The 26,370-nt window shown below is 39.1% G+C and overlaps 1 protein-coding gene across 5 annotated transcripts in view; it reads right to left on the bottom strand.

The window, feature by feature from the left end:
• thrb (thyroid hormone receptor beta) overlaps positions 1-26,370 on the bottom strand; it is a gene marked incomplete at its 5' end in the record, with an annotated part of 103,576 nt that overhangs the window by 7,950 nt on the left and 69,256 nt on the right. For 2 of the 5 annotated variants that reach the window (XM_080485545.1, XM_080485543.1), the window contains 3 exons: positions 18,207-18,257; positions 19,897-19,970; positions 21,055-21,206. In XM_080485545.1, coding sequence (XP_080341671.1) covers positions 18,207-18,257; positions 19,897-19,903 — 58 coding nt within the window. Of the gene's footprint in view, positions 1-1,398; positions 1,739-18,206; positions 18,258-19,896; positions 19,971-21,054; positions 21,207-26,370 lie in introns of those variants that run through there. The other 3 variants (XM_080485544.1, XM_080485542.1, XM_080485546.1) reach the window with 2 other exon arrangements.

The raw sequence follows: 26,370 nt of genomic DNA, 5'->3' as shown, positions 1-26,370 counted from the left end.
GAACTTCAAAAGTAAAGCAGAGATGTAAAGAATACATTAAAAATATCAACTTTGTGGAAAAGTTTTGAATTTTTCTTTCAGACTAAAGTGGAAGCAAAAAAAAAATAAATAAATAAATAAAATGCCTGAAATGTAAACATCAAATATAAAGATTAAAAATAGTAAAGGAAATTAAAACGGTCCAAATATTGAGAAAATCTGAAGTGGAAAAGTTGAAAAAACTTAAAATATCAGAAATATAACACTGACACCAAAGTAAAAACCTGAAACTGTTCTTTGTTGAGGACAAAGTAAAAAAAAAAAATTATATACTGTATATATAGCTCAAACAACAAAATAAAGATTGAATGCTGTTTGAAAGTGTTCTAAATAAAGTGAAAACTTTGTAATAAATTCAGATATTAAGAAGAAAACCGTAACTTTGATTTTAAACACAAATTGAGGTCATTTTAAATCTGAACAGAGAAGAAAATAAAAACAGTAGAAATGTTATCAGAGTATTTATTTTTTTACTACTGAAGTTTTTACAAAAATTCCAATAATCGTTGAATATGAAGATTTACAAGAATATTAAATCTATGCTGCTCTGAAAAATTGTTGATATATCAGGAAGTGAACAAAACTTCAAAATAGCTGAGAAGTGTCGACAATTAAAAGTCCAAATTTTAAATTTAAACCCAGAAGATAAAAATCTACCATCTAAATTTAACTGTTAAAGGTTAAACCTCTGTTGAAAATTATAGTAAATTGTGTTCTTCATATCTAAATGGTAAATATCTGATGTAATCTGAATATAACGGACACAGAGTTGATGTAATCTGAGTTTAACGGACACAGATTTGATGTCATGAGAATAACACTGACAGATTTTAGGAGGAGAATGTGCAGATCGTCCCTAACGAGCCGAACACACTGACCTCTGACATGTTCCAAGCTGATCAATATCTACTTATTTTAAAGAACACCCACTCATCCTGCACGGGCCTTCTGTTGCACCACCACAATCAATACCGCCGCTCCACCCCGCCACAGCCCACCTCAGCAGGTCCCACTCACAGACCAGCCAACGTCTTAAATCTTGGATTTCCACCCAGACATCATGGATTCATTGATCAGTGGACAAAGCATCAGTAATTAGCACCAGACCAACCGGGGGCTTCGGACGGAGAAATCAGAACACACACACACACTCGCACGCACACGCACACGCACACACAAATATATTGTCTATTTATACAAAATGTTTTTTGTAGTATATATTTCTTGAAGAAAAACACACAGATAGATAGAGAGATATCTTCTAGTTACAGACGTCTACCCGTGGTTTTATTTCTCGGCGCAGGTATTTAAGCCTCTCCTGGCTGAGCAGCGGGCGAAGACGATCCTGAGCGGCGTTACCTTTCTTGTGTGCGCCCTGCATCCAGTGCAGGTGGGAGAACTCTGGTTTGATCTCGGGGAAGTACTCGGGCTGATGGTGGAAGTGGTGGAGCGGGATGTCCACGCTGCAGAACTCGTTCTTGAAGACGGGCGGGCCGGCGGCATAGGAGCAGGAGTAGTGCTGGCTGGGCAGCCAGGGCGGCTCCACGCAGGGCGGGTGGTGCAGCGGCTGGGACTCGCAGTGCGGCCCGTACCCTGGACCCTCGCCCCGGTACATGCAGTGCTCCCCACCGCCCTGCACTGAGTAGCCCCCCACCCCGGCGTGAGCCGTATCGTACACATCTGGGATGCAGTAGTTCATCACGAAAAACCAGGACAATTCTGTCTACAAGTGTTCGACCTCAAGAAGGTAGAAAAGGTCTGATAGGGTCCTGGAAAACGACCATCCAGCCACATGAAGACAATAAAAAACAAAACCCTGTTGAGACGCGCCGATGGTTTGTGTGAAGACCTCACACTGCACCAGGCAACTGCCCCGCCCGCCACCAGCCGGCCAAGTTGGGAAGCAGAGATTTATGACGACGTAAAGCTCTAATCTGACACTCCACAAATCCTCGATGCACTGCAGACAGCGGCAAAGTCACAGATTAAGATCTCGCGTGATGCACTGATAGTGCAAATACCACGGCGGGACATCTGTGCTTGCCATAAAGCCTTAAGACGAAAAGACACGAGAAAAAAAAAACTTCCACGAAAACTCGAGACGTCCCACAGAAAGCAGCAGCTCCTGCAATTCCACCGGTCCGGGTACCAGTACCGGAACCGTCCCCGTATCGCCGCGAGGCTCGGCAAGATCCTGATACGTTTTCTAACCCTCTAACCTTTGACCCGACCGCGTGGAAAGCCACGTTGATCCGCAAACAAGCTCATTGTGATCGATGCGATATCATGATTCCCCAGTGAATTTTAAGATGCAAACATTTTTACAGGAGTTTGAACTCAGACTTCTTCAAACTAAGAACGTTATACATTTTCATTTCAGGGCGAAAACTGAAGTTGCAGAAAACACAATGTTAATGACTGGAACATTCAAATGAATTTCTATTTATTATCTTTATAGTTTTCTGGATTGTTTATATGCATTTGTACTTAAAAATATGAAGTACAGGAAACTAAATCATAATGCTTCAAGATATGAAATTACAGAAAATATTTGGAGTTTGTGAGACACTTAAAATAAAACTGTGTACAATTTTTGATATCTTCAAGTTGTAAAAACATCAACTTAATATTTACTTTTTAAATGTATATAAACTAAAGATAATATTAAATAAATGACACTTTTAATTATTAAAAAGTGGAAAAACTTTAAGCACTGTTGGAAGCTTTTTTGCCATTTGATTTTTATGTTATTTTCTAAAAACTTTTTTCAACAGTCGAACTTCTATACCACTTTATCATGTTAAGGGCAGGATACACCTATTTCTATAGATGTTCCAAAAGAAAATATAGATTTAACTAATTAACCTAAATATTGTAGCTTCTTCTGAAAATGTCTTCACAAATATACAAAATAATTTAACAAAATAAAATATTCTTACAATATTTACATTTTCTTGAGTGGGTTAACCCGAAATGTATTTATTTAACTATATTTGGAGCAAAAGATGTAAAAAAAAAAACCAACCATGTAATAAGTAAATGAAATACAACTTACATACCCTTTCTCTATAACTATTCAGAGGATTAAGAAATATTTGTGTAGTTAGAAAAACTTTACCACACATTTATTTTCTTCTTTTTTTGCGTAAATGTTGTTAAATGTAGAATTTTAAACTGTAGAAATAAACTTTTTATTTAGATGTGTTCACATTTGTTTGAATTTTAAATTGGTGTTTATTTTTAGATTAATAAAGGATGACAGCAAGAAACAAAATTAAAAAATAAAACTAAGAAATATGACAATCAGTTTCTGCGATTGTTTACAAGTTGCAGTAAATTGCTTCTGCCCCTCAAAAAAGTTTCATAAAACTACTTTTAAATCCTCATAATCATGTTTTATTTTTATTTTTCTAAATAGTAATTTAGTAATCTTCGGTACATTTGTTAATCAAGCTGTTGGATTGAGTCTGGTCCAAAATCACTAATGTTTCAGACACACTATTTGATCCATTTCTGATAATATCTCATTATCCCGGACACCGGCTTCACTCAGACATATTGATCAGTCCTCTTGTTTGATATTGACGGGATAAGCCTTCTGGCGCGGACGTGTTGCCGCGGGACTCCTTCCTAATGCCTTCTTCAATAAGGGAGCAGCGTTTCTTCAAACCTCACTGGATCAATGTGTCACGCGACAAATATCCCAAACTCTAAAGACTGCATATAAACAAATAAAACTAAATGCTTGAGACAAACAGAAACATTTCTTACTTATGAAGCTAATTGTTTTAAGTTCAGGTGACAGAACATGCACAAAGCACCAATTACTATACTTAATAGAGGAAAAAGAAAATAGTTGGACCAACTGAATTGAACAACTTCAGTTAGTTGAATGAAAGGAATCAAGTTCTTCAAACTAAAGTGAATGAATTAGATTAAGTTCGAAGAACTTAATTTATTTAGCTGTTACCAACAGGAGCAATTCAATTAAGTTGGTCTAACGACTTTCTTTTTACAGTCTATTTTCAGGAGTGGTAAAAAAAAAAAAAAAAAAAAAAAAAAAGCTTCAACCTGATTAAAGAGCTACTCAGAAATCCTAAAATACATTTGGAAATCGCGTCTTCCACCTGCTGAACCTGTGAGAAATGCTCGGGACTTGTTGGTGAACGTTACACGAAACCGCCAACGTTCGGGGAGGAGCACGCTGCCGGTTGGCGACGGTGAAACAGGAAAGGCAGGCGCGTGAAGGCGTGAACACATGGCGAGGTGCCACAGCGAACGATAACTGCAGTCTTGGCTCTGAAATCCCTGCCGCTTGTACTCAGCTGAACCCTCCAAGTCGCGGCTGGTTGGCACGCTTCCCATCACGTCTTTCAAGAAAAAGGCGGAGATCATCAATACTGAAGGAACGCGGATTAATCCTTTAAGTTCAGGAGTGGTTTGCCAACCTTCATGGTGTTTTTTTTTTTTGTGTGGTATCAGCCATGCTAAGATGTAGATACACAATTCACCTTTTGACGAAAGAGAAACAGTTTTCGTATCAATCACAACTGATCTACAACTGAACTCTAGAATGTGAACTCCAGCTGCAATCTTTAGGTTATTGGTGTGTGATACTGCAAGATTTAATAATGATCCAATACCCAGTAAATACAGAGCCAGTATCGTCGATACCAATACTATAGGGATAGTATTTAATATTCCAGGTTGATGTATCATCAAATTGCAAAATCTGGATGAATTGTCATGACTTTTAAGTGTTTTGGTTTATTAATTAGTTCAAACCGAGGAGAGAATTTGGGAAAAGTTAGGAAAACAGAAAATACTTTATCATGATAAAAGTTTTTGTTCAACCTACAGTAAAAAAAACAAGTTTCCTCCCATACACTGTAATGTCTGGATTTTTTTCTTAAATAAACAAAGTGTACAAAACTTTCACTCCAGAACAAATTAGAATTAAATATTATTTCAGGTAGAGGTCAAGATGGAGCAGCAGGTATACTGGAGAGAAACTAAACTAATATCGATCTCATTGCACTGGTGTACTTGATACCAGCGTAGGTATCGATATTATCGATTATTATCTGCTCAACACTACTTTAGGTGACTAATCGATGAATTAACAAATGTCTGAAAACAAAATCATTCACTTAGATCTTCAAGCAAAGATACCCATGCACTACAGCATCCCAACATTTTTCTTTGGAAGGTTCCAGGATATCCCCGATCTCTGCCCAGACATTATTTGAAAGCTCATATCAGCTGTGACTGACTAGTTTGTAATACCTTCATTTAGAATTTCGCCGTATAAAGACGTAATGGTCACAAACAAGATCAAATCTGCAGAGAACCAATCCCAGAAACTAAAAGGCATCAGAGGAAGACATTTTCGCCTCCACTGAAGTCTGCAGTACACCACATGGACAAAGAACATAAAACTTTGGTGAGAAGAAACAATCTCATCCGAAGCTTTTCAACTCGTCAAATTGGAAAATCTCTTTACCCCCACGAGTCTGAATTTCTTCTGATTACCTTTTAGGTCATATATGCTGGTGCAGATAATCTGCCAAAGCAAGCTGACAGAGTGATTATGTGTCCATGTATAAGACGACTCCAGCAGCGACTTGAACAAGTCGTCCTACCGTTGTTGAAGTTAGAAGTGTGACCACGAGGCAAGGGCCTAATTTAAATCCCATTAGTCGCAGCATGTCGGATGATCCATATGAAAGAGAAGAAGCAAGCTGATTCGGGCTGGATGGTTGTGTTGCGTGACGGTCAAAGAGCTTTTAATAAAGCTGCGTTTTAGACGACGCACAGCTCTACACTCACGCATCGGTCATAAAGAAAACACCGCAGACGTGTCAGAGTAAAGGAAGATCCAAAGACATCTGACAGTAATTCCATATGCTACCTAAAAGTCACGCAACAATGCTACAGTATTTAAAGTAATCTTAGATTAGCACCAGGAGGCAGTGTAGTGCCCACATATCAGAAAACCAGTTCACTAAATAACCATTGAGCACAAAGCGGCGTATGTGAACAACAACGGAGAGTTTATACGGCGAGGAGATATTTAAATATTGCCGCTTGTCCAGAGTGACGATCGTCACTGACCAATCAGCAGACGGCTGCGTTGTAGCTCAGCCTTATGGAACCGTACCAATGTACGCGCTACCTCAACGGGGAGGTTATGAATAAATGTTAACGGTCGGGTACGGTACTTCCGATACTGTCCGCAACTTTTGCGAGTGAACAACATGAAAAGCTGTTCCGTACCGTACTGGAACATTCCGTGCCGTGGAAACAAGGCTTAGGTAAGGTCATTGGTGGGCCGGTTTGGACCGTCCAGTTAAGCCCTTTGACCACTGACCTCTCATTTGACACACTAAAGGAAGACGGTTGGACAGTGAACACGGATACATGTTCCAATTGGACCATAAGCACCAAACATAAGCAACCCTTTGGCATTAGAGTGGCCTCGACACCATTAGAAATTCAAAGACATTAGAAGACTAAACCCAAAAGGAATACGAAGACATTGGAAAAGCCTCAACCCATCAAGAATGAACTGCAAACTAATTTTTTTTTGTGACGAGTCAAACATAAGAAACACCAAAGTCGCTAAAACAGTTTGAGTCCACTGTTGATAACAGTAAAGATAAATAATGAAATACAATCTTACTAGAAAAAAAGATTGTAGCTAATTCAAAACAAGTGGTATGAAAAATGTCAATATTCAATAGAAACACAAATATGAATGACAAGTATTATAATATAAAAATGAAGTAACGTGTTTGCCATTGTACATATATGGTGTATGATGGATGAATAACAAAATTGTTATGATATTTAATGGTCAATAGTTGTGTAATATATATATATATATATATATATAATGCAAATATAAATAAATAGAACACACATTTTTATAGGGGTAAAAAAATGGTCGTTTATCCAGTACAATTTGCAGACACAGAAAAATATTCAAGCTGTTACTCCATGCTATAGTTTTTTCTGTCAACTTGAATATTCAAAATACAAAAAAAACCCCAAAAAAAACAAGCATTAATTAGATTAGCTCGAAGTTTTATTTGCAACACAGCAAATTTGAATAGGGTTTATCTGAATTATAATGAACAGACTTTATTTGCCATCATACTTCACTGGGTTGTATTTTATCTTTGAATAACCTGTATACAAAGAGTTGATTTTTAAATGTGCTTTATAAATAAACTCTAACTTGACTTGATAAGTCAGCATTGTAAATTTAAATGGATCCATGGACCCATATTATATTTATAATTGATTAATTATGATGAACTAAAAAGCCAAAGTAATTTTCCTGTAGGAGCCAGTTTCTTTTGTTTCCTGTTCAGATTTCAAGTAGAAATAGCGACATATAGCACTTTGGGCACATTGTAGTTTTATTAAAAAATGTTTAAAATAGTTTTTCTGTTATTTCTTGTTAAATGAGTCACTATATTCTCTTAACCAAGGATCTTTTACAACTGACTCACAAAACATTTTTATCCACAGATTTTAAACATTTTACTGAATAATAATACAATGAATCTGCTCTCAGATGTGGGCTCTATCCTGGGCTATCCCTATTCAATCTTCTTTTCTTAATTTTCCTAGAATTACCAAAAACAAAGAAGATAGGATTCTTGTAGGTCGATCACGTTGAACCAGGACATAATTTCTTTCACGGTGAAGAAGTTGAAGATTTGGCATAATTACTCTGGATTTCACAAAATTTGAGATTTTACTACACATTTCCAAGCTGTTCGTTCATGTCCGGAAATCCACTTTAGAAAAACAAAACAGGGCGATCAAGTGTTTTTATCAAATGAAAACTACTTAGATTATTGAACAGATTAAAAATATTCAGTTATATTTTAAACCATTTTATCTACTGTTCATGTAGACTTAGTTGTTGTTGTTTTTTTTTTTAAATCTTTGCATCACATCAAATTTTATAGTTTTGTCAAATATTTATTTTAATTGATTTGACTATATTTGCGTTGCATTGTTACATTAATCTGATAGATCCATAGCATTAATTATATTTTATCTTTGAATACCCCGTACAGCTCTTTGCTTAGTGAGAGTTGTACATGAACTTTGAACCGACTGGGATATCTTCTTGCCTGTGTTCACCTCGGTAACAGTTTTTCCTGAGATAATATCCAGCTCATTAAAGACGAGTACCACATTTGACCCTCTGCGCATTTAACTCCAAGACGAATCGGCTTCCTGCTGCGCAAACCTCTTTTATGGTTTTAATTTTGCACAGAAATGCAACACAGATTAAAGAGTTATGAAATGTAGAATGCATTTGTTCATAAATGCAGGCAAAATATATAAAAAAAAGAGGCTAAAATCATGCAGATGGTAATATTAAATTCACTAAATTAACGTAGTTCAAAAGATGAAGTGTGATTTTTGTCCTTGATAATGAATACAATCAACATTAATCATGAAGTTGAGTCTTGAGGAGAGTTTTTGAAGAATTCACAGCTGCGAGCAAACAGGAGCCAACATCGATATGGAGTGTTGAATTGATATAATCTGGCTGGATGACCAGTAAAACAGGCTTACTGCCGGATTAGTGACTCCATTATTTTAATAAGTGACTATGTTGCCCCGAAAATGTGATCAAGGAGCAGCAGCTGGTAAGACACAGACTCTGCCAAGGCCAATCTGCTTTGCAAAGAAGCCTTGATACCAGTTTAACTTTTTGATGAGGTGACGTCCCCGTCTCAACGCTAATCTTGTTTGGAGTTTCTTAAAACGACAAAGTGCTAAGCGTCCATCAGACGGTGTTTACCGCCTGTCAATTCTTAAACAATCTGGTGTCTGAAGCGCCCGGAAACAACAGTTTCGCCATGTTTTATGTTTTTTTTCCATTCAATCTGACAGTTGTTTTTTTTTACATCACTGACATGACGGAGAACGTAAGGTTTATATCTGATATACAGTATGCAGCTCCGACCCACTTGTTGACAGTCTTTCAACTAATGTCTTTAAGTCGACTTTCGCACAAAGCCCGTACCGAAGAGGTAAAATGGCAAGTGCTCACATTATTCTGAAGAGTTACGTGTAAATTAAAAATATTGCTATGTTTAATTTAACTCAATGCTAAAACCTGGAATCCTGGGAAATGTGAGATTTTCAAAGTGATTTCCTTCTATAGTTATTTCATATAAACTGCTCTTATATATTGTCTATTACCCATCAATATGTTGATGTTACAACACTGGAAACTTCCCATTATGAAATAGATAAATTCAAACAAGTTAACACTGTTATGAGACGTATCTTTATCAATAAATATGTGGAAAATGATCAAAATCATAGACATTGCATTGTTATTTTCTCAAAAATGTGTATAAATAAAATGTTATTGTCAATTGTTTTGTAAGATATCTTCTTTTAACGTCCGTTTTATAATTAGATGAATAATTAACAAATGCTATTAAACATGCTCCTAAAGTGTCTAACATCACCTGTTATAAATATTCTATCACATTTAAACAAAAAAGAAAACAAAACTGTGTGAATTTCTACTAACAAATATGTTAATATGTGAGATTTTTCAAGCACAAGTCATAATTAACTGAAATTAATTGGTTTCAGTAGTTTTATATCAACTCATCAAAAAATAAATAAATGAGGAAGTTACCAAATATGGCCATTATCCCCGATAAAGAGTTAATTTATCAAAATGTGTTGGATTTACTTAAGCAAATTCATTTTCTTGCATATACATTTACAACAAATGACTGGACTAATTTGTTGATATCTTAGGTAAATCAATGAATTCAGCAGAAGAAACATAAATGAGTTACGACAACTTAAACGATCTGAAGTGATTTAAATGTATTTGTTCAGTTAAATAAACTCAGGGGACCACTGAGTGTGTGTGTGGCAGAGATTGATAAATGCTAATCTAATCTCATCTAATCTGAGTCATCCTTTGAGCGTAGGCAGAATTCAGAGAAACTCGTAGAACAGAAAAACAACATTTTGGAGCTTAATTATTTTAGATACGATTAAAAAAATACACTGTAATTCTTGTACTTTAGTATGAGAATATACAGCATTATATAGGATTAACAGTAATATTGTACAGGAATATATCTGGTGTTATTTATGAGATTTAATATATTTCATAGCATAATTGTTCCAGGTTCATTAAGTGCTGTTTTAATTTAAATGAAGAATTATATTAATATCCACAGACTGTACAACTAATAATCTACAAAAGTATATATTTTCATTTTAATTTGAATGTACAATTTAATAAGGAAATTAAAATCAAAAATCTAAAACCAAAATGCCCTTTATTCTTGGTCTTTAGGTATTAAATGGGTTGGCACCTTCTTATATATCCGATCTTACACATGTTTTATCATTGAGGTCAGCAAATCAGATTGTCCTTGATGTTCCAAGATCCAGACTAAAAAATAGAGATGACAGTGCCTTTTCCGTGGCTGAACCCCGGCTGTAGAATCGTTTGCCTCTTTCCATTAGAACCACTCGGTCTCGAGTCCTTCTAGTGTCGACTCAAGACACATATGTACTCGCTGGCTTTTAACACTATTTGAGTACTGTAATATTGTGGCATTGTGTTGACCCTGTTTTTACTCACTGATTGTTTCATTATTATTTTTTAGCTGTGAAGAAGTTTGGTCAACCTTGGCTGTTGTGTTAAATGTGCTATATAAATAAAGTTGGATTGGATTGGATATCAAATTATTTGTTTTATTATTCTGTGTAATTAGAGTGATTTAAAGGGGACATGAAGTGGTTTATTGTTTATTCATGTTAATTAAGACTTACAATTACTGTAAAATATCAAACTTGTAAAAATCAAGTTTATTCAAATACATTATTTAAAATTTTGTACAATTCAAAAAGAGACGCAAAAGGAAGTTATTTTGACTGAACCTTTTTGAGATTCGGTCACCATTTGAGGGTCATTATTCAATGTAACTGAATAAAATACTATTGGAATAGAGAAAGGCATTTTATTTTCTAATTCTGCATCATTTCTTCTTTTACTTTAACTTTATCTGGCTGCATGATGCAAAATTATTACATGACGAATTTGCAGATTAACATTATAACCCCACTTTTGATGCATTTTACAGATGGAGCCACCTTTCTGTCGGTCAATAAAAACAAAAGTTGGACTTACCTCTGGGACTAAACCTGAAGCCTTTTCTTTTTGGAGACCCTGCGGCTGTATGTCCAGAGGTCACATGTTTGTGTTCACATGTTGTGTTGGATGCGGCCCTCTTGTGTGCTTGCAGATTTTTCGAGCGTTAAAATTGTGATAAGTGTGATATTTCCTGACGGGGGACTGGTTGTGAGCCCTGGCCATTCAGCCAGTCACTTTTATTCCCTCCCCATGGTGGATGGCCTCAGGGCTCGGGGGTTCACAGCCGGTCAGGGAGGTTTTTTTGGGTGTGCGGAGTCTGTTCCACTCAGGGGCTCTGGGTAAACATGCCAGTTGTCCCGGGCTACTCTGCGTTACCTGAGGAGGCCGCGGGAGGAGGCCAACTTTTCCCTCCACAGAGGAGGTAAGCTTCGGGAGTGGCAGAAGGTTCCACCAGGGATTAACCTCCAGGGCAGAACCAAGTGCCCGGATCGGCTTCGTTCAGCCTCCTTAACTCCACAACTGCCTCCGAACCATCGTCCTGCAGCCTAACGCCTCAAAACTGACTCTTCAAAATCAAGAAAAACACAATAAATGACATTATTTCCCTCTGAAATTTGATTACTTCTCCTGAAGTGACTCAATATTTTAGATTTTCTTACTTTTGCACTGCAGACTCTTCTACATTGAAGCTGCTTCAGGTCAAATCGGGCTTTTTTGAAAACATTCCGTCTGTTTTCCTGTCTTAATAAAAAAATGTTACACCAAAAGACCCCCCCCCCCACAAACCTATAAACTTTGTTTCCTCTAGATTAATGAGATACATATTAAAATAGAGAAAGAGTTTAGAATTCAGTTCAGGTGTAAAGAATCCAGCTGTAGTTTAAAGAGGACCTTAAATCAAATCAAACTTTATTTATAGAGCACTTTTCATACATAGTTTGTAGCACAAAGTGCTTCAGATACTATAAAAAAATTTAATAAAAACATACGCACATACGCATGGACGAAACCACACACACGCACACATGGGGAGGAGGACCAGCCTACAGCTATGGGGGGCCCGGCCACAGCGGACTGCCCTGACCCACCTGGTCAGGAGCCCACACCACGGTCAGTGAACCACAGTGCAGAGCTCCCACCGCCGCACCCATAACGGTCCCCAGGACGACGCCCCCCCCACAGGCAGACCAGACTCAACTTCCGATGCGGAGTGCCCCAAAGGGGCAAAATAAATAAGACCTGATAAAATGAATCAATAAATGAAAATAAAAGAAATTGAGCCAAAACATTAAAGAACCTTTGTTGTATTGAAATAATCTGGATCTGATTGAAGCATTTGGGACTCCAGTTTAAAGTTCAGATCAGGTCATACATATACTGTATAAGTATACAGGTTATAGAAACTCTTTATCTCCTCTGCAGAGTATTTGCCAGAGCGGTACGGGACGGCTTTCACTGCGTTTTCACTGACAAAAGTTGTGGATAGTACTGTGCCAAATCCATTTTTCATAGCCCCCACGTTGAGGTACCTAGCACATTGGTACGGTTCCATAAGTCGGAACGACAACGGAGCCGTCTGCTGATTGGTCATTGACGATCGTTGCTCTGGACAAGCAGCAATATTTAAATATTTCCTCAGCCGAACAAACAACGCTGCCGTTCACAATGAGAACGTTTTCACTGTGTCACAGAGAACGGAGGTTCACGGCTGCAGCTCCGCCTCCTGAGCTACCTGCGGACTACCTGCTGCAGGAGCTGCTGATGTTCGTTGCTTCATTAAAGCCACATGCTGGAATTCTTGATTTCGCCGATTTTTCATGCTCCGTGTTTTCTTTGGTGTATTTCTGTGGTGGCGTTACAGCACCACCTACAGGCCTGGCAGATGTACTACATTGTTTTGAGTAGTTTTCATGGTGTAACAGACACAGATGTATTCCTTGTGGGCGGGGAACTTTTTCAGAACGACGGGGAGAAAGAAGATGGTTTTGGCTGGGTGAACGAAACCGAACAGCGTTCTGGAGGAAGTCATCGGCTTTGTTCTTTAACGATAGATCTGAACACTGACGATCAACCTACAAATGTTTTTTTAACAGACTCAACAAAGGAGCCCCCCTCCCATCCTCCCAGATCCCAGCACTTAAAAGGGAACCTGAGTGTTTGGGATTATCTCTGTGCCACCGTCCTGAGTGAAGACTGTGACATTTTGAATAGATTTTGGTTTGCTCACATTACGGATTTCTTTGTTCAAGTTTTTCTTTTTCTTTTCCTTCTGTGCCCTCAGGATTGTGGCACAAACATAATTCCAGAAGTGTGTGCTGCAGTGTGAAGTATTTCGGGCTCCACCAGTAAAACTGTCACCGAACAGAAAGGCTTCATCTCAATACTCCGCGGCATTACCGGACCGACGACACAGTTGCTAGGCAACCTGAGCTCTGCGTCGCGGTGCAACTGTGGGTCCAAAAATACCCCGTTTCATTTGGTTAGCTTCGCCCTGCAGACCACACAGCTTTTAGAGGACTCGTCTTCGGAGAGGATGCGTCCTTCAGGGGATTTAACCCTTCAACTGGGAATCAGGGAGAGCCGTAGCTCACTGGAATACATGCTTAGTCTGCGTTGCTTTTATGAGCAAAATATACAATAAGATGAAACTGTAGGAGAGTAAATAAGTGTATAAAAGCTTCAAATGTTCTGCTACACTGGTCATGAAAAGCAAACCTTGACAATCGGCCACACCAGCCAAAACCATCTTTATTCTCCTTGTCATTCTGAAAAAGTTCCCCGTCCACACGGGTAACATCTGCGTCCACAACACCATGAAAACTACTCAAAAGGATGTAGTACATATGCCAGGCGGCACTGTGACGCCGCCACAGAAAGACACCGAGGCCAGAGAAGAAAACGTGGAGCATGAAAAAACAGAGAAATTGACAAATCCAACATCTGGTCTTATTAAAGCGACGCGCATCAGCAGCTGCTGCAGCTGCAGGTCGTCCGCCATGTTGTTGCTGTTAAGTGACGTCATGGAGAAGGAGGCGGAGTCGAGAGGCGTGGCCATGACGTAATCGTTTTCAGCGAGGGTGCGTCTTGTCCGTCCACACATCAATGTTTTCAAATTTCTCCGCTCCGTCGTTTCATGTCACCACATCTTTTCTGGCCTGATCAGCCACACGGCGGGGCGCTGTTTTGAAAACGTGTGGACGGGGACCTTCTTCAGAACGACGGGGAGGGAAGATGGTTTTGGCTGGTGTAGCGGGTCGAGACCGAATGTTCTATTTGTCGAAAACAACCATTTTTGCATACTCCGCATCTGCTTCTCCATTCTTACTGTATTTCTGTATCACAGTGCCACCTACAAGCCTGGCATAAGTACTGCACCCGTTTGAGTCATTTTCACGGTGCCGTGTGGACGAGAGCCTTATTAATGACGGGAAGAAAAAAGATGGAGGTTAATCTATTACGGGACCTAAAATATAATAGACAAACCTCGGGCGGCGGTGAAGTGTAATAGTATAATTAAATGAATGGTTTTCACACTTTTATTTCATTTCATTTGTTTTAAGCAGTTATCAATGAGGTCGTGACAGAGAGGAGACTGAGGGATAACATGACCAAACAGCGCCTGAAGTGCGTGGTGGGGCAGTTCAACCCCCTGGAAACCCTTGAAATTAGTTTTTAATGTCTTCTAAGAACAGTTACCATAGCAGCCGGCTCGTTTCACTGGTGGATTTTCAGTGTTTCTGCAGGATAACGGGGTCAAAATGTACAAAATACATGAGAATAGGGGCTGCAGTTCATTGTTCAGTTCTTCTGAGCAGCTTTGGTTCCCACACTGAGCTCATTAGAAATATGGCGACGAGCCAGTGTCCAGATACAAAGGCCTGCAGCAACACAATCGCTTCCACACAAAACCTCAGATGTTCCAGACGTGTGAGGAAAAACATAAAGCATGATGATGGAAAAACAACACGTCTCTACCCGAACCCGTAGAATTTTGACCGACCGCCTCCCGGCAGCGAGCGACTGACGGACAGACCGCCGCCGCTACGTCACCGGAGATAAAGCTGGACAAAGACGAACAACAGCCGGCAAGAAAGCAGCTTTTCCTACGATGATGCACTCACGCAAAATCTCATTTCCAATAATCACCTATTAATGCTTTATTTGGGACGTGTCCATAATTTGGAACTTCCTGTTGTCTTCCAAACTGGAAAATTCATGATGCAAAAATTTAATCAAGGGTCGTGTCGAACTTTGAGATGAGAGCCGCTTTTGTTTGTTTCTCGGTATCTGGGTCTACTCGGTTTTTCTTAATTTTTATAACTTATTTTATTTCTTAGTTTATTGGTCGACTTCCTCGGTTTTCTTAGCTTCTCGATCTCATTTTTCTTGGTCAACATTTCCCTACATTTCCTTTGGTAGAGTTTGCGTGTGTTTTATTTTCTTGGAAAATGCTTTTCTAGCTATCTTGGGCTACTTGATTTTTCTTAATTTCCTATTTTATTTCTTCTTTACTTTATTGGTCTACTACTTTCTCAGTTTTCTTAGCTTCTTGACCTACTTTTTCTTCCGTTGTTTTTTGTTTTCTGGGTATTTTTTTCCAGGTATCTTGGTCTACTGGTTTTTATTATTATTATTATTATTATTATTATTATTATTATTATTATTAGAAGTATTAGTAGTTTCAAGGTTCAGATTTTCTTGGTCACCTTTTCATGGTGTCTTGATCTACATTTTACTTGACTCCAACTGTCCTAATGTCAATGGATCCATTAGGACATGAACCTGGTTGTGTCCTCTGGTTTGAACTCTACTGGATCAAAAAAAAAAAAAGAAGGAAACTGCACATATAGATTTGAGGTTTTGTTTCAGACGTTCAGAGAAAAGAGTCACGGTGAATGTCGATGTGATGTTGTACAGCGACATTATAGAAGGACAGACCAGTTCATCCATTAAAGTTCAATAAAAGAGCTGAAGTAGCAGAAATGGGAGGAAATGTAAAAGTCTTATACGTTGATCACAGTGGAGCTGAAATGTAGAGGGAAGTTAGTTGGCAGCCGGTAGAGACTGAATGAAAAGGTTCAGAAGAAGCTTCACAGCGGCGACTGAAGAGGCCTGGAACGCAGCAGAGAGAATAAAAGGGGCGGCGCTGCTTTTAATCCCACCTCACTGAGTCTGAAGGGCATTCAGGGAAGAGCTCAGCGGCGCAGGAGAAGAAGAAATGCTGCAGCAGTGAAGCGTCGGCGATTAGCCGAACACAGAAGATAGCGAAGTGAATTGAGTCACGATCAGCGAGGCCTTACCTTCAACGGGATTCCCATTCATGACAACAGCTTCAGTTCATCATCACACACTTTGTGTTTAATCATTAAACAGACTATACAAGGTATTTTTAGCTTTGTTGCCAGCTAACGATAGCATCGGAAGTAGTGACTGATGGGTAACATGCTGCATGTTGCTATAAACTGCTAACTTATTAAAAAGCCATAAAACACATTTGACGGTAGTTTAGTTTGTCTCCGTTTGAATCGATCGGCATCAGCCCGGAATTTGTCCCTGTGCTGTCACTGTCTGATTAGTATAACTTGGCTAATAGCGCTAGCCTCACACTTATTCCATTACCTTTGGTAAAAACAGAAAACGATATACTTTTTCTCTTTGTAAAGCTATCTATCTGTAAACTTTGATTGTTTATTGAATATTTAGTTGATTGTAAAACCCAAAGAAATTAATGTAATCCACCTTTAACAAGTATTTACTTTGTCAGTTCTTTTTTGTCCAAAAATACTGACTGATATTTCACTAACGTGGCTAAAACTTTGTATATACTGTAGTTGCGTATCGACTGTGAGAGTTGTTGGCTGTAACAATCTGCTGTTGGATGTCACGCCTTCGCTTTAACTTCAGTGTTATTTTGTCAAGAAATATTAACAAAGATTGATTATTTGGTGATTCCAGGTGATACCTCACAATTATCTAAATGACAAATATACCGAAATTCATAATTCTATTTAATTCCTAATTTAAATCATAGATTATTACAAATTTTTTTTTTAACCTTAATTAATTAATCTAATAATTCCTGTAATTATTAATGAGTAAATGAATAATTACACAACAATACTGTCCATGTCGATTCTGTAGCTACTCATCGATATACAGAAGATTTTCGTGTTTGTTTTTCTATGATCACAAAAAAGCTTTTCTCTGTTATTTCCCCCTGGAAATCCCACTTAAAAAATTTAAAAGAGAAATACATATTAGCTTCAAATTTTGTATTTGTACTTGTCCTCTAAAAAGGTTTTAAATATATTTATATACACAGAGACAAATTAAGGTTTCCTTCATTACTCACCTCAGCTTCAACTGAGCTCCATTACTTCAGGTAAATACAGTCAGAAAGCATTTTGATCATTTAAATGTGTTCTTTTACACAAATTAAATTTAAATCACCTGGTTCATGTTTTCCATTTACAGAGTTATTGGAGTTGAGATAATAGATTTTTTTTTTACATATATATTTTAAGAGACTATAACTATAAATAATTGCCTATGGTAATGGCATCACTAAAAGGTTATTTCATCAGAAGGTATTTTGCTCGATTTAGTTTATTATATTTTAAGTCCACAAAAGGGCCGAGCTTCACTACCTCAGAGTAATAAGAGAAAACTATCATACTCTTAGTGTCTGTAAAGACTCCATTACCTCAAGTAATAAAACTCCACAAAATGTAGTTTCTTTTGGATTGAATAATTGGACTCATTTCAGAGACAGAGTCTTGAAAACAGCAGGGAAAGAAGAGGAAAGACACTTTTAAAACAAAAAAACAATCTGTCAGTCTGAACTCTTAACGGCCGCTCAGAAAGACGTGGGGCTGAATGTGAAGCAGGTTTAGATGTGAAGCAGCCCTCTATAAAACAAGAGCCCTACATTTCCCGATGAGTGGCCTGAAGCTCTGACAGAGAGGAGGAAAGCAGTGCTGAGAGGGAGGATAAATATTACCATTTTGAATGGCCTCATCTTTCCAGCGGGGGGAGCAATTTTCTGCTGGCTCTAAAATAGATGGGAGAGGCACTTTTAAAAGAAACGCTCCTGAAGCTCAGACAAACAAGATGCTTTTTCCACCTCAAATCAAAAGCATTCAGAGGCTTCAGGAAAGAAAACAACAATACAAACAGCATGACATACATGGAATCATCAGTGTCCTGAGGCCTATACTACCAACCGGGATTCTCTCTATCGGGGCGACGCTGCTTCACTTCTCTTTTAAATTGAAACCCCGGGCTGAGTTAGCCACTTGATTACCGGCCTCGTGTTAATGCTCATCAGGGTCGCGACAGTCTGGGTAAGTCAACCCAGGTAACGGAGAGATATCCCGGGTATGTTAATCCCGGTTTGTAGTATTAGGCCTCTTTTTTAGCTCCCTAGAGTGACTGAGTGAAGAGATCAAGTTAATTTCCTTATGAGCTCATCTGTCAAGCTGCGCACACACGCACACACACACACACACACACACACACACACACACACACACACACACACACACACACACACACACACACACACACACACACACACACACACACACACACACACACACACACATAATAGCTAAAAGGCTTAAACTAAACTAAACTAGAGTATTAGAGTATTTAAAACAATTTTTTTAGATGAAAAATGTGTGAAAACAACAGTCAAAGCTTCTGTTTCCTGTTTTAGGAGGAATCTGGTTTGGGGGGGTAAACGGGGCCCTCTGGTGGTGAGAGAAGATGATCACCTCCAATAATGAGTTCCTCTACACAGGATCAGTGGAAGCTGTGCTGTGATCCGATGTTGTGTTTCACAGCAGATGAATTCAGACGTACTGAAGGGCTTTTTCCGATCCACATGACAAGTCTAGTCAACTCATGGTGCTTTAGCGATTGTGACGTCAACTACAAACAACACAGAGGTGGTTTTGGTGGATGGACGATCAAATACACCACTTCCACCCGAAAGTCTGTGATTTAAGGCTCGATTTTGTTTCACACGCTTTATGATTGGATGAACCGTTTTATAGCTTAGGAATGTTTTTTTCTTTTGTCGCCTTGATCCACCAACGAATATGTCGGGATCCGGGATTCTTCTCGCCGCCTTTCCTATCTTGGGAATAATTCTTCTCCTGACACTTTGTTCAGGACGGTGAACGTTGACCTTTCGACCTTCAGGTATGCGGTTCTTTTGGTCGACGGAGCTTTGAGGAGAGCAGCTGAATCACAGCAGAAATCGCCACGTTGGTACGTTTGGATCGTGGACGCAGCACAGCTTCCTTGATGGTTATGTGTGGAGAGGCTTCGGCTTTTTAAAACTTATTTCTTAATATTTCCACAAAGAAAACGTCAAAAGCTGACATTTTTTTATCCATTTCACCAAATAATTTGAGACGTATTTTTTTTCAGATTTGGGTAAATATTCATGAAAAGATGCATTGATTCCTTTTATTTTGCGTATTAATAAAACAAATGGTATCCACATTACCAAATTATGAGGTTTACTAAAGGGATATGTGGCCGTTTTGAGGGGAAAACTCTGTTTCTTTACATTAAAAAGAGACTTTCAGATAAAAAACCTGGTCGTGGGATTGAGATTCTCCTGATGGACGAGAGGCAGTGACTGTGTGTTACTGTGGGAGTGACGCCACCAGGAGTCTTACCTGACATACTGGTGGGCTTCAGGGCCGAGACGACATCCTCAGAGCCTCCTCAGACATCTGGATACCTCACCTAGCTGAACACAGAGCCAAGAAGCCGTCAGTCAACACAACACGTCTGCACAACACTTCCACTCACAGCTCAGAAGTGAGGCTCGATCAGCTGCCAAGACATCTAAAAAAATAAATAAAGAAATAAAAATCCCGAGTAGGAGGGAGACACGTCACTAACTGGGTGTCATGAGTCTCTTTGCCTTGATAAAACAGTCTGAAGCTGTTTCTGTTTTCATCTCAGAGGCCGTTTGAGGACAGGCAGGTGCTGTGCTGCGGAGTGTGTAAGGGTGACATCTAGTGGCCACACTCCAAAAATCACTTTAAAACTACATTTTTACAAAGACACCAGTTTTGTGTTGAAGTTGGGCAATCATGCAGACGACACACACACACACACACACACACACACACACACACACACACACACACACACACACACACACACACACACACACACACACACACACACACACACACAAACACACACACACCTATTTGTCAGTTCAGCTACACATTTTCACACACAAACAACCAAAATAGCTTTTCCGTCTCATACAACATTTTTAAATAAAATGGAAATTACACCTGATAAAATATAATAATCTAGACGTACAAAAGTAGAACATTGTAGACATAACAGTGAATAAAAAACATATATATATATATAGAGAGAGAGAGAGAGAGAGAGAGAGAGAGAGAGAGAGAGAGAGAGAGAGAGAGAGAGAGAGAGAGAGAGAGAGAGAGAGAGAGAGAGAGAGAGAGAGAGAGAGAAAGAGAGAGAGAGAGAATGTGTCTCTACTTATCTACGGCAATATGTCCATTGTGTCTACATATACATCTCATTTTATATTGATTATAATTTGGATCTTTATTTCCCTAAATTCAATATGAGAAAGCAGAAGTGTATGAGCCGATTGCTCCGTCCCTGTCCAGGACTGATAATGATCCTCCACAGTGCGCCGGGGCTCCCCGAGCTCCGTGTAACCAGCTAATACTCTGGGGTCATGTATTATTCTTCACTGGACAGAATAAGATGATATCTCTGCATGATCGTTTCCATTTGCCCTTTACGGTCCGTGGAGCTACGAGAGACGCCGGGTGTTTCACCGTCAGCAGAAGATCAAAAAATAAATAAAACATCCACAGCGGCAGGGCGATCGAGGCCACGGTTCTATGACAGGATGGCGTCTTTAGAGCGAAATGACTGGAGCAGCCTGCAGGGATGTCAGAGAGTCGCCGCTCGCATCTGACTGCTTCTACTGCGCACAAGAGCACACACACGCACACACACACACACACACACACACACACACACACACACACACACACACACACACACACACACACACACACACACACACACACACACACACACACACACACACACACACACAGACACCATTTAGGTCGATCGGCGGAAACCACTGTAGTTTGCATTCCAGACTGCTAAATTAATCAAAACGGCTAAAACAGCCAGGATGGTGACAATTGTCAACAAAGTATGAAATAGGTATAACTAATCAAATAATAATAAAAAACAACAAATACAGTAAAAATGGTTACACTAAATAAAGGCAAAAAAGGAAAAGAAAAAAGAAGACAAATAGGAAAAAATGAAAGAATTGCTTGTATAGCTAAAACTGCTCTCACCACGAGGAAACACACACACAAAATGATATTCGTACTTCGTAAAATAAATTGAATAAATACATGTGTAAATACATTCCAGTTAAGATGTTTTTCTTTGCGAAGGTTTTTGTAATATTTCTGTATTTATTATGGTTGTTTTTATTATTATTATTATTAATAATAATAATGATAATAATAATAAAAATAAAAAGAATAATAGTCGATTCCACACGATAATAAAGAAGAACATTACAAACATCAGACAATCTAGGATTTATCACTCATGTGTCTTTTGTTTTATAAAAAACTAAACTATTTTGCCAAATTCATTTATTTTTGGATCTAATTTGATCTTTAATTTATTCTTTTACTACTAATGTTTTACTTTTACCAAAAAGGTTTTGTCTTCGGTATAATTCAAAGAGATTATATAAGAATGTTTTATTTTGGTTTTTGTTGCTCCTCTAAATGCTGTTTCTGCACATTAGTGTCCCAAATAAACCAAAGTGACAATAATGGACTTTCACCGTTGTCGTCAGAGAGAGAGAGAGAGAGAGAGAGCGCTGGACTCTGTCGCTTCTCACCGAGTTACAGTTGTTGTTTTTTTCCCTGCCTGGATGTTTAAGTCTTCCTGTATATTTGGACATTTAATGTACCTCATTGTTATTTAACTCAGTTTAAGTCTCCTCTCATCGTGTGTAGAGCTATGTAACCAGAACCTCTAGAGATTTATGAAGTACATCTGATTCTGATCTGCTTTATTTCACTTTTTGACTGGAGGCTCTGGATGGAAACTTCACTGTTTAATGTGAAAAACAAACAAACAAAAAAACCTGTAATGTGACAACCTGGGGGGGGGGGGGGGCGCGCACACACACACACACACACACACACACACACACACACACACACACACACACACGCACACGCACACGCACACGCACACACACCTTTTGTAGATTGTGTCTAGATGGTTTGTAGATCGTTTTTTAAATGCTTTCTAGATGTTTGTAGATTGTTTGTAGACCTTTTCTAGATTGTGTCTAGATGCTTTGAAGCTTGTTTTTAGACTGTGTCCAGATGGTTTGTAGATTGTTTGTAGATGGTTTCTCAATTGTGTCTGGATGGTTTCTATATTGTTTCTAGACGAGACAGTGAGACAGAAAGTAACTCCTGCCTTGTTCTCCCAGCGAGCGCCGGAGATCAGAGAGTCAGGAACCCTGCAGCTTCCTCTCCTCCTCCGCACCGCCAAATAACAGCCCGTCTCACATTCTATTGATTTCTACTCCTCACTTCACACAAGCGGCGCCCTGATTGGATCCAGTTTGCTGCTCGCTTGGCTCACACTGGGCCTGGTGTTAACTCCGGGAAAGTCAGCATCACTTAAACTTGACCAAAAGTTCAAACTTGACCAAAATATCAAACAGTTACACACCATTTCTTGGTAGACTGGTGGAAGTGGTGGAGAAAAGGCGTCCCTCCACTGGAACCGATAAACCCACATTAGTGGGGATTTTTGTGAGTGGACTTAGTTCAACTGAACTGTGAGCCTGCATTACCTCTGTCGACCGCCAGGGGGCCACAGACCACACTCAACAGGAAACAGCCGATCAGAAATGGTGAGTGGACTTTGGACTTCGTGAGAAACTCACATCTGGAGAACATGAGATGTACTTTAGATGCAAAATATGAATATACTGACTGGTTCTGACTTCCATGGAAAGAACTAAACTGCATAATAAAATACGTAACGGTGAAACATGTTTTAGGGTTTTTTTTTCACTGTGCTGATATTTCAGTCTGGGTCAGACCCCCCATTGAGCCTGAAGCTTGAAATAACCTCACACCGGGAGACAAGGCTGTCTGGAGATTGGGAATGGCTGCGTCGGAGTATTGAGTAGTAACATTAAAATCTTTTGAGTAGTAGCATTAAAATCTATGAAGTAATAAGAATGATAATTAAACACCTCGGCCAGGATAGTAATATTTGCGCATTGCCTCTTAAAGAGGCAGGCACAAATAATAATAGATATAATTTGGAGGTGCCTCTCAGGTCACCCAAGCTCACCATACAGAGAATATAAACATCCAAAAATCCCAAAAAAATCCAAAAAACATCCAAAAATCATAAGAATAAAAAAAGTAGTAACATTCAAAGCTATTGAGTAAAAATGAAATCTACTGCATTGTAAATGTACCAGTTGTCTTTACTTTTCTGCTTTTATACAGACATTCGGGTTTTGATGATTGAAGGATTAAACTGATCGTGTTGAGTGAGAGTACTATCGCGTAGTCTTTGTACCTTACAGTATGAAATGCTGAGTATGCAAAAATGACAAAAAATAAATAACAGTGTCGCCTGTTAATTGGCCCAGAATGGAAAATGTGTTTCTTTTCCCCACAATAAGTATCGAGCTTAGATGATGTAGAGTGAGTTACACCTACACATCCCGTCAGGTCGGGTATCGGTGGTCCCACAGGGCTCAGTCCTGGATCACCTAACACTTATGATATTTATACTTTTCCTAAAAGACATGAAGTGTAACTCTGTATGTGAGCAAAAAAAAATAAATCTCTCTTTCAATCTTGAATCTTTTGCAACCAAAACGTTCAAACTAAACTTCTGAAGTTTCAGCGAAGACGGACAGTAGCCGATTGAGGGAAAACATTGTTAGTTGACTGGCTGCTGTTCGCCGTGAAGCCCGAGGCGAAGAAGGAAGGAAGCAGGAAATCGGCCCCTTAATGGAGAACATGTTGTCCCGTTAGTCACTGCTGGCAGCCGCAGAGAGAAACACTGGTGGAGCCCCTCAAACAAATCTGTTGTGTTCCTCAAACCGATTACCGTATTGCCCGGAATAAAAGAGCCATACGTCGAAAAATGTGTAATGAAAAGGGAAGCAAACATTTATGTTTTCTTTAGACACTCGAGTTTGTCACACACTTTAGCACGTCAGCTCGGTGACTCACGCCGTCATACAAATCCGGTAGTAATGGAGGTTCTTTTATTTTTTTGCGGTCGTCATACGGTGACATCTTGTGGTCCCAGGTGGTATCTACAGATTACTTCTCTATTCTCAGTATCCAGCCCCCTTAAATTGTCTTTTAATCAAAACATTAGGGAAAAATCAAAAGCTCAGACATGGAGCTCCTTCTGACTTTTTTTTCATTCGTCAACTTCCTGTCGTGAGAGAACATGAGAGATTGTGACTGGATGTTGTATGGATGTTAGGTTTGTTGATTGGCCGCAGGAACCGTCAATCACGGATAGCATAGCGGTAGCGTGGCGGTCCTTTGCTCACAAGAAAAATGAAAATAAAAAAACGACGGTGGAGCGTCTACAAACATCCAGGCCGCAGGGCGATGCACCTGGAGAGTTAAAATAAAATACATTTGTCAATCGCATGGTTCAACTTTTATACTGGCCAGGTTAGCAGCTAATGCTAGTGGCTAGTGGAAAAAAACTCAACTTTATCTTTCAAACTCCAGATTTTTCAGTTTGAACTCAGGTCCAATGCCAATAATCATGTTTTAACAAGGAAACGAACTCCTTCACTATGAGTTGCATGAGCAGCCAATAAACTACAAAACGGGAGTCACAGTCCAGAAAATACAGTTTAGCGTCTGCATGACGACATCGTCCTCAGCTCTGTCGACGGACTGAGCGACGGACCGAGGACAGATTCCATGCTGAAGTGACTCACCACCGCCTCCGCTCAAAACACGCCAAACTGCCCGCCTTCATTCTTTCATCCGCCACTAAGCGATCAGTGGAACTTCTGGCAACAGAAACACAAAGCTGCTAAAACTCTGACAGCTGCATGACTCAGTGAAAACCTCTGCAGCAGAGCTTCCTGCAAGGCCGGAGCGAGAAGAAGAGGCAGCGTGAGAAACCGGATCGAAGGTTTCCACCGAGCACTTCTTCCCCCTCGTCGCCGGAGCAGCCGAAGCCGAGGGGAAAAGACGGAGACTCCACATGATGTAACAACCACCAGAAGACTTTCCTGAACTGGAACCTGAGGGAAGGACTGTTCCCACTGCAGACTTTCCAAAGTGTAATTAGGATTCCTTCCAAAAGAATAAAAAAAAAGAAAAGAAAAAAAGATTTAAAAAAAAAAAGAAAAAAAAAGGAAGATTCCTTCCAAAAGAATAACATTTTTTTTATTAAAAATTACAAAAGAAAAAGATAAAAAAAAAAAAAAGATTTCCAAAAGAACGCGAGTCGTATTTAACTGCAGGTCAAGACCATGTGCAGGATGAAGGTGAAATAGTAAAAAGTGGAAATGTGAACATAGAGCGCAAAGTACAAATGTTCGAAATACTATTCTGAATATATCAACTTTATACTTCATGCTTATACTCTTAATTTTTACGTTTCACATTTGGCTGTGACTTTCAATGTCCAATATGACTGTCAGAGAATGCCAACAGAATTTCATTGTTTTTCTTGGACATCAACAATAAATGCATCTTGATCAGAATTGTTGTTATATCAAAAAAAAAAACCCTCAACAACATGAAGTAAATACTATAAAGTCTGAGAAAAAAAAACCTTTTCTTTCTATAGTCACATTCATTCAGCATTTATTGTGTGTAAAAAAAACCTCTAAAAACCTTTTGCTCAGATCATTAAAAGCTGCTTCAATATTTATTTTTGACCGATTAAAGCCGTCTTGATCCGCCCTCCGTTATGCCCGGACGCTCTTTCTGATACTTAATTTATCGAGCCGCATCACAGCGGGCAACCTGATCCACGTCATCATCATGGCAACTGGTGCGGCCGGCAGATGGTGTTTT

Source organism: Lipophrys pholis, assembly GCF_963383615.2.
Source record: "Lipophrys pholis genome assembly, chromosome: 17".
NCBI classification, from domain to species: Eukaryota; Metazoa; Chordata; class Actinopteri; order Blenniiformes; family Blenniidae; genus Lipophrys; species Lipophrys pholis.
The sequence above is the reverse complement of the archived record's forward strand: the minus strand, read 5'-3'. Positions and strand labels throughout refer to the sequence as shown.